The sequence below is a fragment of the Lycium ferocissimum genome, chromosome 5 (assembly GCF_029784015.1).
Source record: "Lycium ferocissimum isolate CSIRO_LF1 chromosome 5, AGI_CSIRO_Lferr_CH_V1, whole genome shotgun sequence".
Lineage (NCBI taxonomy): Eukaryota > Viridiplantae > Streptophyta > Magnoliopsida > Solanales > Solanaceae > Lycium > Lycium ferocissimum.
The window spans coordinates 13,779,603-13,796,579 of NC_081346.1; the positions used below are offsets into that span (position 1 = coordinate 13,779,603).

Here is a 16,977-nt window from a genome sequence, read left to right on the forward strand (position 1 = left end):
ATGATGTTGATGTTAACAGTGTTTGTACTTGGAGGGGTAACGGTTCTTGCAGTTGAAGCTGTGGGAATTGTTATATTAATTTGGTGGTTTATGAGAAGAGTTTCTCGTGAAAGAGGTAAAGGAAAACCACCTGAAGGGTCATGTTGTTTTGCTGGGGATATTGATCCATCTTTCTACAACAAGCAGGCAGGTACCATTTTGATGTTATTTTGCTCAATGTATCATTTGTTTGGTACCTTTTTGCAACCATTGCGTTTGCATTATTGTCTCCATTGAATGGTCACTGGTCACAAGGATTGAATAATTACTAGTCATTATTAGGCCAAGAACGAGGATTCATATAGCCAACTAGCTCATAAAGAACCTTAACTTTCAAAACTCTAATTGCAATTTTTGGCGCACAAATTTCTGTTACCTGAAAATTTTCATTTTCCAAGCTTTCTATTGGAGACTATCCTGATGTTGTACTACTAATTCCTCAAAGTAGATTCTCGTGTTTCTGAAGTTGTGAGAGTATTCCAAGTATTATCCAGTAGATATCATTCTATAGACAGCAGGATGCTCTAAGAATTAATGCCCAAGGTTTCAGTGTTCTGGTATTTCTTAATGAGAAGATCATTGCTAATGAACGTGATGTTTATACACTTCAATGATTATTAGGAGCACTCTGTCATCTTTCCCTGAACTACAAAGAAACAAAGAGAGAAGAAAATGGTTCTTGGAGATGATGTAAATATTACTTATTAAAAGAGTAAATGGACCAGAAAAAGTTCACTTTTCATGTTGTAACGTTCTGGCAATTTAACAGATTCCAACTAGAGGGCGGTACTTAACTCATCCACTAACACGAAAGATATCATCTTGTTATCAGTTATCACCATCAAATGAACGTTACATACTGTGTAAGAATATTATTATTTAATCAGCAATATATGCGAATGGAATTTATATTTTGTACTGATATTTGCTTGAAACATGGCTGGTGCATATCTCATTAGTATATTGTCATTAAGCTGAAGTTTTCTTTTCCCATTCAAGAACCACGCTTTTTTTCCTCAGTGGACTTGAGCAGTCTAACTTATAGTATAGTATGTATATTTTGTTCCTAGGGAAAAGTATGGGTTCTGGAATCTGAAAGAATCCTGAAAGCTTTAAACACGGACAAAGCTACAAAGCAGCACAAGGCCCAGAAAGAGATCTTAGACGTAATACCTACTCAGAAATTTGCTAAAATCAAGAATCACTCTCTCATCCTAATCGAATCGGATGGTTCCCATACTGAAATTCCACTCAAAGGTTGCATGGTTGCGGCTGTTTCTGCTTCAAGCTTGTCCACTAGAAAATGGTAAGCTAAACCTGATTTACTTCACTTTTTGAAGTTTGTCTCAGTTAGAACTCTCTCTGCATTACTCACTCATAAAAGTTGGATATATCTCGGGAGTACTCCATTGTCTCTTTCTAGCAATTTTATGAACATGATAGATTATTTAGCATTGGAGGCATAAGATCTGAAAAGAGCCCTCTCGGCTCTGTTCTAGTATAAGCAAATCCTAATATTGTGAGCTTGGGCACCAGGGAAAACTCGAGTGGGTACAAAGAGAACTTGACAATATTATTATACGTCTTCTTAGCTTGAATTCATCTGGTTGCGTGAAGCTGATATGATTTTAGCAAAAAGAACTCCCTTCCTGATCCACAGTATGTGAAGTATAGATTCTAATTCTCTGAGATTTTTGAAGCTACAAGAAGGCAAATCCAATAAAACAATATACACCAGAAGACATTTAACCAGTTACCTTTATAGTATTATAGAATCAAGAAATTCATTGTTCATTCCTTGCTACCTAGAGATGTATCTTTACGTAATAGAATTTTCCCTGGCAAATGCTTTCTGCTGACAAGTTTTACTGAACTAGATTGAAGATGTATGTCCTGATAAATCTAATACTAGTATTTCAGCTTGCGGTTTCTTCCCCTTGGTCTTTACACCAAAGTAGTTAAATATTTGTAGAGTATTACAAACACCAGAAAAAGGAAGAGGGTGGCGTATATTGTCAAATCTCTTTACAGAATCGGACCTGTGAATGACTAAAAAAGGTAGGACATTCAATTTGGGGCTACAAATACTCAAATGTTAGAGGCATCCTATTGCATGACATTTATTTAGTCATGCAATAATTGTGTTGTAGTTACCCAAAAAAGCAAAATGTTTGAGAATGTAGTTGACACTTGTAAAGGGCACTAATGTATAAAAGACAATCCAAAATGTGGCGTGCCGTTTTTCAAGTTGTTGTCTTTAAAAACAAGAGAAATCAATAAATGTATGTTTCATATATAATTAACATTGTGCCCAAGAACTATGAATGAAAAGTTGGAAATACAAAGCCTTTCAAGACGTAATCAATTCAAACAGGTTTTAATTTTATTAGATGAAGGTAGTATTGGAATTCCTTTTACTTCGAAAGTTATCTTATATATCTTGTGAAAAAAAATTCTGTTGCATCAAGTAAAATTCTTCTTTAATTATTAGATTGGGATGGAGAACACAACCATAGCTTAGCACTTCAATTTTGTTACAGGGCAAAGAGATACCCAATTAAAGTTGAGAGCGGAGCATCTGCTGTATATAAAGGAAATAGAATATTTTACATTTACCTTGAGACGTCTTGGGAGAAGGAATCATGGTGCAAAGCCCTTCGTCTTGCTTCCTGCGAGGATGAAGAAAAAATAAAGTGGTTGGCAAAGTTAAATGTAGAGTTCCATAATTACCTGACGTCACTAAATGCAGCATATCCTTCATTTATGAAACCATCTTCAAGTTTGGGTGCTGAATTAGTTGATAAATCAAGTAAGCCAGATGGTTCCTCGTCAAAAGTTCGTCAATTTCTAAAAAAGTTTGCCAAGAAAACTACCAAGAATGCTCCAGAAAATAAGGCAAGTTGCAGTTCAAAATCAAGCTATGAAGAACGAAAGTTGACTGAGAAAGGCAGTTCATTCCAAGACCTTGACTTGGCTAGTAGTGTCATGAAGGTTGCTCCAACAAGAAAGCCCCTTGATTTTTCCAATGAGGATGTTATAGTGCCTTCATCCATTGTATCATCTACTGGCTCTGTCATTTCTGATGCAGATTCTGATGACAGGACTATTGGTGATGAAGGATCCCTTTGTTGGAATTTGTTAATATCACGGTTGTTCTTTGATGCTAAAAGAAATGAGCAGATGAAAAATTCTTTGCAAGAACGGATTCAGGTTCGTATCTCCTTCTTTTATTTCATTATGAGATATAAAGTAATTTCATTTGTTATAATAGTTTAACCTTTTCTTTAGTTGACTAGGGTAGAGATTGATTATTACTTGTACTGCTTTTCAAGGACATTAACAACTGTATTACTACTACCTACGCCTCAATCCCATAGTAGTTGAAGTCGGTTGTATGTTTACTTTATCTATTGTGAAAACGGTCGCTCCTCTTCCAGCAGCCATTTTTGGTTGCCGCATAGCATGCATCTTTCCTTCCATCATTTTAAGAGCAGCTTTCCAGCAACATTGTGACTGTCAGTAGGTCTCCATTGATATTTATACTATGTTCTCAAAACAAGGAAACTCAGTAAAATAGAAGTTGAACAACTTCTTCTACGCCTCAAAGCCAAGTTAATTGGAAAATGAAATAAATGTTGAAAATAAAAATATAATTCATACAGTTATATGATAAAACAACTTGATACTTCTAAGCACGTGTAACATTTCAAAAGAAATTTTACCATGGATTGGATAATTGGCAAGTGAAATATCAGCAGCACGCTTTTGTGTAAGAAAATGAACTTTGGTTCCTTAACTTGCGACCTTTCTACTTAAGTAAGGTCTTGAATGATTGAACTACTACTTTTTTTTTTCCCTGCTATGACACTGATAGAAGTTATAAGTTCACGGCGAGAAGTTTGTTTAATGCATTTCACTTTGAAGCTTCCTGTGCATATATTTTAATGTGACAGTTTTATCATGAAATTTGCTTTTGTAATAAGGCTATATAACTCAGTGTGCTCCGTATTTGTAGAGAACCCTCTCCAATATCCGTAGCCCCAGTTATATAGGTGAAGTAACCTGTGCAGCTGTTAATGTTGGTGACCTCCCTCCCTATATACATGCAATGAGGGTTCTTCCCTCAGACATGAACGAGCTCTGGGCTTTCGAAATTGATGTTCACTACTCTGGTGGTGCAATATTGGATCTTGAAACGAGGCTTGAAGTTCAGGACCTTGATTTACATGAAGGGGATGAAGCAAGTTTAGATTCAAGTGCTGTTGATGATGTCAAATCAGATTTGTTAGAAGGTTTTGAGCAATTCGGTGAACAATTTAAGCATTCTGACGAGAACGCGGATAAGATGGACCAAAGAAATGGAGGTGATACACTAGCACGTATGTAACAAAACCTTTTTTAGTCATTATCTTGTTGAAAAATAATTGTATCTTCATCAGTTAATCTAAAGTGCATTAATCAGGTAACTTTTCAAGCGCGAGCAGAAGCTCTAATTGCATGCCTAGTGGCTCACCTCCTGGATCTAAGTGGAAATCAATCTTACATTCTGTGGCCAAGCAGGTTTCACAGGTTGGTTACAATGTTCTGCTTATCTCTAGCAATTTAACCTTGGGTTTCCCCTGAAATAGACTTCCTGGCTCTGCTGTGTTTACACAATTCACTTTCTGGTGGATGTCAATAGCTGCAACAGACTAAGACAGTACTTCTGAACCTGTAGCATAATTTTCTGCGTAGTGGCTTAAGGGGTAATGCACATGAGAAGTAAATTGATGTCTCGCTCTTAGTATATTTGGCTGAAAATGTTAATAGTCCATGGTTACAGTACAACTATATAACTAACTTTTGGACATAATTATCTTAAATAATGCCCTCCTTATTTTGCTACAGCAAAAGAAAGAAACTAAAAGTCATGTCATACAGTCGACCTTGGTATCCTCTCTTTGTTAATTGATGAAAATAGAAAACGGTAGTTAAAATGTGGATGCAAGGTGGTAGAGGCCGGGAATTAAGATGTGTTGAAAATGGGATTGACTCATTATACAATCATGAGACTTGTGCTTCACTGATATTTTTCTGTTGCATGTAAAGCTATTCAAAACTTACAGTCCTTTTTCCTGTGTATGTCGGCTTTGCAGTAGTGAATCAAAAATCTTATATCTCTTCTTCATCTTGTAACGAGTGGAAGAAGCTCATCGATTTCTATTATATTTTCAACATTCAGGTTCCACTCTCGTTGGGGATTAGGGTTGCATCTCTACGAGGAACACTGAGGTTATATGTAAAGCCACCACCTTCAGATCAAATATGGTTTGGATTCATAGCAATGCCAGATATTGACATCCATTTGAACTCTTCCGTTGGGGACCGTAAGATCTCAAATGGACACCTTTTGTTGTTCATAACCAGTCGAATTAAGGTTAGTCTTAAAAGTAAATCTGTTATATTATTTGAATGATATATATCAAGTAAATTGAGGTTGCCAGTCAGCTACACGAGCTTTTAGGTGCTGTGAATGCCAAAGGTAGAATGCTCACCAAAATGGCGCAACACAAGCTTTTAGGTGCTGTGAATGCCAAAGGTAAAATGTACACCAAAATGGCCTGAAACTGAGGAGACAACTATTCCCTGCGAACAACCAACTAAAGATCCCATATAAGAGCATGAGGTTCTATTGCCATCTGTTATTCTTCTCCTTCCTGATTTTCTTCAACTTAAAGCACCATAACAGCTGTTTGACTGTAGTTGGCCCAATCAAAGTATCCACCTCAAAAGACCCATGAGCCAACTTTGTATAAATGAAACTTTAAATTGGTCTGAGAGAGATCATGAATGTGTCTAGTTAGCAAACTTCAGAAAGGTACTTTGACATGTGGAATGCAGAGTGTGATGATTCGATTACTTCTTTAGGGGGGTGGGGTGGGGGGTGGTGATGTCACTTTATATGGCACAACAGAAAGTGGGCAAGTAGAATACAATAAGCTCTTTTAGCCAGTTTATTATTTTTGGGCTTCTTTTTTTGTCTTGCAATGACCTGACACTTTTGCAAATCGTGCTGACTACAAAAGAAAAAACCAACTTAATGGAGGAACCAATTTTTAGATTTTACACCAAAAGATGTGTCTGCAATTTTTTCATAGACGTTCTCTTTTTTGCACCTACACTGAGGGACGTGTTGGCAACTTATATATTCTCTTTCTTAAATAATACTATCGGTGAAATTTTCTCGGAGGTTGAGCTGATGCTGTTACAACTGATGCAGGCTGCTATCCGTGAATCTGTCGTGCTTCCAAACTGTGAGAATGTATGCATCCCTTGGATGATAGCAGAGAAGGATGACTGGGTTCCCCTAAAAGATGCTCCATATATATGGATTAATAACAAATCTGCAGGTAATGCCAAGAAACCAGAAGCACGCAGCTCCCTTCCTACGGGTGCAACACATGTTGCTGAAGCAGCTAGGAAAAGCACCAGTAATGCCGAAAGTGAATATGAACGACGGAACAGAGTTGTCTGGGCTACTCAAAAGAGCAAGTCACTGGATCCACACTCATTATACTCGGTTCCTAAGGCTCAGCCTTTCAATACCAGAAGCCTCACTACTAGTCCAGAAAGAGCACACCTAAAGTCAAAGAAACATCACGGGGATACACTAGAGCGCAAGTCATCGGATCCACAGGTATATTTATCAGTTATGGGCCAGTCTTCAGCAGAATTGCATGCCCCCTTGCTGAACCACAATGAACAGCTAGAGAGTCACCGCATAAGCACAGAGGAGAACATCCAAAGCAATTCATCTTCACCTTCTCGTTCATCGAGTGCGCTAGAGGAACAAAATAGTTTTACAGAAGATGATATGAAGCCAAAAAGAACAGGTACAAGGGCTAGGATGCATGGTTTGCGGAAAAAAATGGGGGAAAAGCTTGAAGAGAAGAAGCGGCACATAGAAGAGAAGGGAAGACACTTAGTGGGAAGGATGAGAAGCCACAAGGATTATTCGTAAAGATGCAGTTTCCTCAGTCCAAGTTTTGATTGCAAAAGGGAAAACACAGGCCAGTGTGTTCAAAGGCTGTTTCTGTTAGGCTATGCACAAGTTCCACTCACATTAATTCAAGTAGCTGATGAAATATTGCTCCATACTCAAGTCTTGTGGCCTGATCCCTTTGGAGAGGTTCTCTTCTCAGTTGTAAAAGTAAAAGATCATAACCCAATAGGAACCCATTTCAGGTACAGCCACATAGTTAATTTAATCTTCTTCGTCTTGCTAAATCGATGAATATATACACTTCTACCAACTCAAATTTATTTGACAAAAATGGTCTGTTAAATGCCAATGCCTGAGGCAACCCATGTTTGCACTTGCAGTCTAGGCAGTAGGCAGATAGAATTGGTAGATACAAAAAGGTCACCAAAGAAACACGTAACAATTGGAATGCAAGATTATCACTTTCTTTAGCAGTAAAAGGAGCACATCCTTGTTGCACTTTCATAAAGTCGAGTTTTGGTTTGATTTGATTTACCTCTTTTTATTAAGTTATAACAAATAGCTAAGAAAAAGCTGAAAATATTTCAACACTACGCTAGTGAACTTTTTTAACTTTTTGCTTACTAGACAAAATTGAAAGAGCTTAGATTTAGGGAATATCTTACCCTATCCTCCAAAATGAGAAAAAAAAAATTACAGCTGCGATCACTCATTTGCTGAAAAACTCAAAAACCGTTTTACCACATCAAACAGTCAACTGCACAAAAAGAAGCCCGTAGACTATTTCAGAACCAACAGAACTTGTTTTAACAGAGCTATTAAAATGAAAGGGGGCTTGGGTGGGGAATCGGGTCCTTGAGAAAAGAAGGTTGCACTAAAAAAGACATGCTACAAATGATTAAAAATAATTTCGTACATCACCAAGTCCAAAATTTTTATAAATTGCATTGTGAACAAAACCGTCTGTTAAAAAACCTCAAATATCTAATTTTTAACCAAAAAGAACTTTCTAAGGGAATCAAGTTCATTCCCAGCCAGTAGCAGCTGGAGCAGGGATCCCTTCCGGTACAGCAACTGGTGCAACTGGTGCAGGAGGAGCAGATGCGGCATCCCAACCTCCCTCAACAACTGAAAAATATGGACAAAGTATGGCGTTATATGTAGAAGAGAAAAAAGTACATGAAATCAGCAGATCTCAGAAACAAGGCAAATCCCAAACACTAACATAAACCAGATTCCAGCTTTTTCAAAAAAAAAAAAAAACAAAAAAAAACAAACACAAGATGCATTGGCAAAATAGAACACAAAAATAAGATGTAAGAATACAGTGCCAAGATATTCAGAGCTCCTGCATCCACAGATTTAAATAACTAATTCCAGAAAACATGGCACTAACCTGCGTCTCCAGACCAACCACCAGTAGCTACGGGAACAGATGTTGCGGCATCTGCAGACCATTGAGCATCAGGGATTTGGCTGCTAGTCCAATCACCACCAAGGGCACCAGCCCCATATTCTGCATAATCTGCAATAGCAGGTGTTTCCTCTTCTTGTGGATCCTTTGCCTCTTCAGGCTCTCTGTAGAAGAAGAGATCCACCTATAGAAGAACGAAATTAAGTATGAGAATGATAAAATGTTCAACCGCTACAAGATACACACTCAACACATATCTAAATTCTGGGAACGCCAATTGAATATTGTACTTGAATTAATTATTCAAACTTCAAAAGAGCAATTAAAACCATTATAGCAGCTAGGGAAAAAATTATGAGTCTAAGAGATGGAAATCCTTCCAGATAACTTTTACCATGACATCCCACTTGTGTCCCTGAGCAATGGTACCGCGCATCTGCAATACCATCCTTCCTAAGATCCAAAAAAGAACACCAATGCTGTGCTTTCCCTTGTTATTGGCAGGGATACCGATGTCAACATAGCGCATTGGTGAATCGGTGTCACAGAAAGCAATGGTTGGGATGTTTCCAAGTGCAGCTTCCTTGATAGGCTACAAAAGATTCAAAATTGGTTATAAATTTTCCACAAGCCGAAAGGGAAACAAGAGATGTTACATAAATCAGTATCAACCTGGTGATCAGTTCTTGGGTCAGTGAGAATGAGAAGTCGTGGCTCGCTGTATGAAGTCTGAAGCTGATTGGTAAAAGTACCAGGGGTGTGACGGCCAGCAATGGCATGTGCACCGGTATACTGTGCAAACTTCAAGACAGCTCTCTGTCCATAGGGCCTGGCAGATTGCACAATAATGTCCTGAGGATTCTCAATAGCAACAATAACTCTTGCAGCCATTTGCAGCTTTTCCCATGTCTTTCCAAGGTTAATAATGTAGATACCTAAGAATAAAGGATCAGCCAAGATACAAAGATAGATTGCTAACCTAATGATACATTACTTAGCAAATACTCCCTCTGTTGCATAATACTTGTCAATTGTCATGTTCATTTTTCAAGAGTCAAATTAACTTTGACCAACATTTTTAGATATATTTTTAAGAAAAATTACTATTAACTTATAGTACTTTTTGTATAGTCTTCAAATATATAAATCGCAATTTTAAAATATTGAATTAATATGATCCAATTTAGCCTTCAACGGTTAGTCATATTGACTCAAGAGAAGCGAAACATAACAACTCATATGGGATAAAGGGTTATGAAGACAAATATATAGCCCAGTTAGAATACAAGTTAATCACAGTATGAATTCATCACATCTAATGTCTCATTTTACCTTAATAAATCAATAAACACAGATATAGCATCACAGGGGAATTGAATATACTCAGTAATGAAATAAATAATTCAGCATTAAACAGATTACGCATGTACTATCTCTTGAATGTGCTAGTACTGTAAAAAAGTATTTGTCTTTCAAGCATACTATGAAAAACCCACTGCTTATTACCAAACAAGAAAATACTCTTCTCTGGGTACAAGGATATACTTTTTTTTCTTAATCCTATTATTACAAATCTAACAGCTTTCACAAAGTACATATTTACCACCAAATATTCTGTTACAAGCACCCAAACTAATTATATCTACAAGGTACTAGCAGCTTAACATAATGGATCTAGAATGGAATGAAAATGAGGACATTTGTAGTTTATACCGTCGTTGCGGCGTTTGAAGACGTAACGTTCCATTTGGAAGTCACAGTTCTTAGTGCCAAGGTGGACTTCAGCAGCCAACATCATCTGTATGTCAGCCTCTTTGGTGGACATTGTCCTTGCTTGCTGTGTTGGAGCCGCCATTCTTGTGCTACTCTTCACTCTGTTTTTAGGGTTTCACTGCGGCAGTAGAGAAAAACACCTATGAGGAACGCAGAGCTCTTAAAAAGGCTTTACTTATGGGCTTGGGCTTTGCTACCCTTTTGATCAACCCTAGTTACTTTGGCTCTTAAAATAATAATTTTAATGAAGAAAAAAAATATATAGATTAATTAATTATTATGGTAAATAATTGATATGTATTTATTTGCTTGGTGTAAATATTCGGTGCAAATAACATTTTATCTAAATTTTATGATGCACTCAGTTTACACCCCTACTATTTAACCAAACCCTAAATTTTTCAAATTATTTAATAATATATCTCGTAGGGTCACACAATTATGATGTTTTTTTATTAAAACTATATAATTTTATTTTGTAACAAAAAAAAAATAGAAGACTTTCACAATACTAACATAAAAGTCACAAAGTTAGAAACTAATTTTTTGAACATTGGTAATTTTTACTCCACATTCTAATTTATTTTTCTGTTAATCCAACAAATACCCATCAAAAATTTAAAATACTTACCTATATGTATAGTCCAAGCAAACAGTTTGCAATGAATATAGCCTAATAGTATTGAACTTTCAATTTCTCATTTTATGATGTAGGCTATAGTATCAATCGTCAGATACAAGAGGAACATCACTGGTATGCCGAAAAGAGTGCCATAAGGTTCAAGTCTTTTTTTTTTCTTGAAAGCTCAAATTAGACATATTTTGATCATTAATTTTATTTGAGGATATTATTGCAGGGACTACTTTAAAGAGTACGACGTTCACAAAGATCGAAAAATTCATAGGTATGTATCTATTATATAATTTGTCGCTTTATTTTCATAAAGCTATGTGTGGAAAGTGGTATTCCAAGATATCGGTGAAGTCTTTTCTATTAAATTTGTGAAACTTAATACATTATAACCGAGAAGTCACATATTTGTATTTTAAAGATGCATTACATACGTAGTTGGATCTTTCTATTTACAATTTGAATGGATGGAAATATGTGATTGGGTTCCTCTTGGTGATGTTATTCTTAAGGAAATTTTTTTGTTTATCTTAATGTACTTAAATGATGTTTTTCTTAGGAAAGGAAAACTTTCGTGTTTATCTTAATGTACATAAAAAATTATCTTCATGCATTCTAATTGAAAATATATTATACATGTATTATAAAGTATTGGAAAGGTCGAAAAATATATAATCACATAAGAATATTATTTGAACTTGTAGAAGCTCCGGGCGATATAAAAAAAGGCTCGACTAAGGATTCTCTTTAAAATAAATGGCATAAATAGCAAATTGCGAATTAATGACTTTTACTTCTCTTTCTTTTTCACTTTTAGAAACGATGGATATGTAATTTGCTTTGAAATAGTCTAAGTCTTGTGAATGAATAGCTTATTCTATCATATTTTTTCTTGAATGTTGGGACAGGTTATATTTTTGTATTCTTAAAATTAAGATCAAAATATAAAAATATTAATCTCGTACATTAAAAAAAATTGAATTTTCCGTCGAACCTTGGTGAATTACAAATTTGCCTTGCAATCCGTTAAAATTCTTGATTTGTGCCTTAATTTACACATCACGCATTGTGTTGTAATAATTAAATCCAATCCCTGGGAGAAGTAACTATGACTATGACTCATACTATTTCAGCGTAGAAAGACTGTTTTTTTTTTTTTCACATTACAAATCATCCAAAGTGCTAATATAGGAAGTTGTTTCAACATGAATGAATATCACTAAATGGAAGTTGAAAATGGCAGTACTGCAATATCATTAACTTCTTCCAGTTGGGTGTGCTCATTTTTTAATCGAAAAATTGAATTGTTTAATCAAGATAATATCATTTAGTCAGTGTGATATAGGATATCATCCAATTTTGGTAAAAGGCACAACAAAATTACAACATAAGTAGTTACGTGAGGCCGGATGATATAAGAAAAGAGCAATCATTCTTAAAAATACAATAATATCAAAGAACAACCAATATGAAATAGCTGGCGTGGAAAGAGATAAAATTGATCAAAAGTAAAGACAAGTAATTTATTAGAAAAATTAATACATAATTATTTAGCCACATTTTAATTTTCTTTAATAACCGCGTGAAGCGCGGACATGTCTACTATTTATTATATAATTTCCACAAAGCTTCAAATTTCTTTCATCAAATTCAGATACTATCTCTCCCTTTGAAATAACCTAAACTCTTTTCCTCTTGAATTAGTAACTTTTAACTATTTTACAAGTATTTTGTTGGATTCATACTAATATTCTTGATTTTATGACTTGCTTAGCAAGAATTCATAAGATTTTTTTTAGCATACATCTTGATTGATTCAATGCAATTGTCGATTATGCTGGGAGAAAATTGCACATAATTTTGGTCTTCTTCTTCTTCTTTTATTTTTTTTATTTTTTTTTTACGTTAGGGGTTGTTAAAAATTCATTTTTATCTAAGTTAGAAAACTTTCACTATCGTTATTCCTAATCATGTACTACTAAAATTCAACTTGAGTTTAAAAACCACATCATAAAAGAAATTGATCGAAATTCATAAGAAAACGAAGGAGAAACGGCCGAATTGACCAAGAATAATTATAGGGATATCTTATATTTTATGTTAGAAATTGGCCACTCCTATTCCAAATCATGCAAAATTACCGGTTGAAATATAGCATGTGTTCTTTCGGAATGCTAAAATTGATTACATGGACAATACAAATGTATCTGTAATACGTGTTTTTACTTATTTTTCATTGATGAAATCATTTGTTTCTTCTAATGTGATTTGATACTTACTTTGCAGTGAATTCTTCATTGACACCAAACTGTGGATGTAATAAGGCATGCCTTTATTTATTTAGTCCAGGAATTTTTTGAAATCTCAATATTTTTACTTAGTTTATCATCAATTTTACATCAATGTTCCTTTTTGTCTAGTTAATAACGTGATTGTTCAATCATTCTTACTCAATTGTTTTGTGAAGAAGGTATTTCACCATTAACATTATACAAAAACATAAATCATCAATTTTGTCTTGAAATTTTAAAAGTTTTCTTCACAGGACTAGAAGTTGATATCTCTCCTTAAGGATGAAAGGTCCTATCTATTTCACCATAACCCGTAGTGGTTGATAGGTTTAATTTTCTTCTTTGATATTATTTTATTGATATTTATTTACCCGATGCGTATATTATTGATGATTCTTTCGAATGAGACTAGGAGGAACAAGTTCTTTTAGAGTGTTTTTCCTGTACCATGTTGTTCTTAATTCTTTCGAATGAGATTGTGTAAATTAATGTAGCTTCTTTTCTATATGTGTTAGTTAAATCATATATATACACGTAGATTAGAGATTGTTCTGATCAATAACTCTTCTACAGAGTTCATTAATATTTGAGCTCATTGGTTTACCCTCATCTATCTGAATGATCAGTCTCAACTCAGGAGGAAGAACTGGTAATAGACACAAAACCATCCATTCTGGCTCTATATTTATTCGAACAAAATGGTTAGCTAATTCCACACGTCTAACCAAAAATTCCTTATCACAAACAAACTAAAGAGGCAGAAAACTAAAAAAGTCACACATACAATTTATTAGAGCTTATTTGCTTGTGGGCTGGTCAATAATAGGCGATAAACATAATCGAAAAATGAGAGATGTGGGTTATTTAAGTCAGGAAATGCAAGAAAAGTAAAATATATTATCATCACAAATATTCAAGACTGAAATATTGAATTAAAGAATAAAAAACAAAGTTATGAAGGGTTTTATAATGTTAATATATCCTCTTTGGATAATACCGTGAATAATCTTCTATATTTTTCAAATGAAATCAAGTTGTACATGCAAATCTCCTAATACAATTAGTTAATTCTAGTTCTAACAATATACAGAGAAACATGAACCTATCTCATAATGAGCAGGAGTACTTGACTAACTCAAATTATAAAGAAATTAATAAGCAAATTATTATCATTTAAATAAATATTTTATCTATTTTGACGTCCATTGCTATTTTACACAATTTGTTCTTTTTATATAGAATTTTAAATTTATTTGCACGTACGCTAAAACTAGTACTAACATAAAAGCCACAATGTTACAAACCAATCTTTCGAACATTGGTAATTTTTACTCCATATTCTAACCTATTTTTCTGTTAATCCAACAAATACCGATCAAGTTTAAAAAGGGATACTTACCTAGACGTACAGTCCAAACAAACAGTTTGCAATGAATATAGCCCGGTAATATTTTTCAGCTAAAATAGCCAACATATGTTTACATTGAATTTCATAAAGCCAAATAAATTTATTTAAGTGTTATTTTCTTAACTTCTTCCCCGATCTACCATATAACCCTTTTTGTTTTTTTTTTTTTGTTTTTTTAACAAAAATAAAATAAAATTGTATACATGATGTATTGAAGCTTGTACATTCCTTATCCACTATTATACATTACATAGAGTATATATAATGTATAAATAATGTATTTATTTTGTATAACCATGTATAAACATTGTATAATGATGTGTAAACAATGTATCCATTGTGTTACACGCAAAATCAAAGGCGAACCAAGTCGTCTTCTTTATTAATTTTTCAACTGCTTGAATTTATTCGAACTATTTTCAGTGCCCACCAATCTATTTCTCAAGGTAGATTTTCAGATTTAGAATTATTGGTGAATGATTAAGTGAAATTTAAAATGTTTGATTAAGTGAAATTTAAAATGTTTTCCTGTTCCACAAAAATGTTCAACTAATCAGAGTTATTTTATTATTGTTGATTGAATTTGGAACGGAAAAAAAGAAGAAGTTAGTGACTAAAAATATGATTAACTGTTATAAAACAATAAAACTAAAGCAAGAATATTTGTAGAGAAAGAAAGAAGAGATTTCTTATTTCTTTTGAGGGATGATATACAATGAAGAGAACATCTCTATTTATAGGAGAAAATTAACTTGGTGCCAAAGTCACAAACCCTAAAGTTTCTCCTAATGCCCTAATAGAAAGGCTAGTTGTGGAGAAAGCCAAGCTCTAACTTTCCTATATTAAATCTCAAAAAAGTATATCGTGCTTTTAGCATCATCACCCAGATAGATTTCAGGAATGCCAAGCATCGTCTGACATCTACAACATTTGATAATATCGATAACAATCCCCCTTTGATGTCTATTTTGATAGAATATATGCCTTATTAAAATCTTACTAGAAAAAACCTGGTGGGAAAAATTCTAGTGAAGAAAAAAGAGTACATATTTCTAATAATCCATATTTTGGCTGCCTCATTAAAAACCTTACAAGAAAAATCTAGTGGGACAAAACCTTGTATGGAAAAAAGAATACAACAACTCCCACTGATGAGAACTTCAGTCCAAATGCTTGAGTCTTCGCATTCCAATCTTGTGCACCATCTTCTCGAAAGTTGCAGTTAGTAGAGACTTAGTGAACAAATCAGCCATATTATCACTTGAACGAATCTGTTGCACGTTGATATAACCATTCTTTTAAAGCTCGTGAATGAAGAACAACTTTAGTGAAATGTGCTTTGTCCTATCTCCTTTTATGAATCCTCCCTTCAATTGAACAATGCATATTGCATTATCTTCATATAAGGTTGTGGGCATTTTGTCATATTTCAAACCACACTTTTATCGAATGAGATGTATCATTGACCTCAGCCACACAGCTTCTCGGCTTGTTTCATGAATAGCTATTATTTCAGCATGATTTGATGAGGTAGCCACAATAGACTGCTTTGTAGATCGCCAAGATATGGCAGCACCCCCACATATAAACACATAGCCTGTTTGAGATCTAGCTTTGTGTGGGTCAGATAAATACCCTGCATCGGCATAACCAACAAGATCGGGACTGCAATTGTTAGAATAAAATAAGCCCAAATCGATAGTCCCTTTTAGATACCGCAATATGTGTATAATTCCGTTCCAGTGTCTCCTTGTAGGAGCACTATATCTTGCTAGCACATTAATTGAAAATGCTATGTCAGGCCTTGTGGTATTAGCAAGATACATTAGCGCACCAATTGCACTAAGGTATGGTACTTCAGGACCCAAAATTTCCTCATCCTTGTCTTGAGGTCGGAACGGATTCTTATTCATACCAAATGATCGAACAACCATCGGAGTACTTAATGGATGTGCTTCATCCATATAAAATCGTTTCAACACTTTTGCTGTATAGGCAGATTGATGGACAAAGATATCATTTGTCAAATGTTCAATTTGCAAACCAAGGCATAATTTTGTCTTTGCAAGATCTTTCATCTCAAATTCCTTCTTTAACTAATCAATTGCCTTTTTGAGCTCTGCAGGAGTTCCAATGAGGTTTATGTCGTCAACATATACCTAAGTACAACAAACTCCGATATTATTTTATTTATAAAAACACATAGGCAAATAGCATCATTTGTGTAGCCTTCCTTCAACAAATACTCACTAACGCGGTTATACCACATGCGTCCGGATTACTTCAAACCATAAAATGATCTTTGCAATCTGATTGAATACATTTCACGAGACTTTGAACTACATGTTTCAGGGCATTTTAAATCCTTCAGGAATTTTCATGTATATTTCATTTTCCAGTGATCCATAGAGATAGGCTGTGACCACATCCATTAAATGC

The 16,977-nt window shown here is 34.6% G+C and overlaps 3 protein-coding genes across 3 annotated transcripts; 1 reads left to right on the plus strand and 2 right to left on the minus strand.

Moving 5' to 3' along the window:
- Positions 1-7,487, plus strand: LOC132057579 (uncharacterized). The gene is made up of 7 exons (XM_059450207.1): positions 1-186; positions 1,110-1,345; positions 2,580-3,249; positions 4,055-4,418; positions 4,502-4,608; positions 5,261-5,455; positions 6,299-7,487. Exons 1-7 carry the CDS (start codon positions 1-3, stop codon positions 7,037-7,039), a joined length of 2,499 nt encoding a protein of 832 aa, XP_059306190.1. The 3' UTR covers positions 7,040-7,487.
- Positions 7,488-7,814: 327 nt separating this feature from the next.
- LOC132056107 (small ribosomal subunit protein uS2-like) lies at positions 7,815-10,348 on the minus strand. Its single transcript, XM_059448173.1, has 5 exons — positions 10,149-10,348; positions 9,108-9,370; positions 8,830-9,027; positions 8,418-8,619; positions 7,815-8,149 (listed from the first exon to the last, which is right to left on the minus strand). Exons 1-5 carry the CDS (start codon positions 10,288-10,290, stop codon positions 8,046-8,048), a joined length of 909 nt encoding a protein of 302 aa, XP_059304156.1. The 5' UTR covers positions 10,291-10,348; the 3' UTR covers positions 7,815-8,045.
- A 5,632-nt stretch (positions 10,349-15,980) lies between these two features.
- Positions 15,981-16,616, minus strand: LOC132057580 (secreted RxLR effector protein 161-like). The gene has a single exon (XM_059450209.1). It carries the CDS (start codon positions 16,614-16,616, stop codon positions 15,981-15,983), a length of 636 nt encoding a protein of 211 aa, XP_059306192.1.
- Between the last annotated feature and the right edge of the window lie 361 nt (positions 16,617-16,977).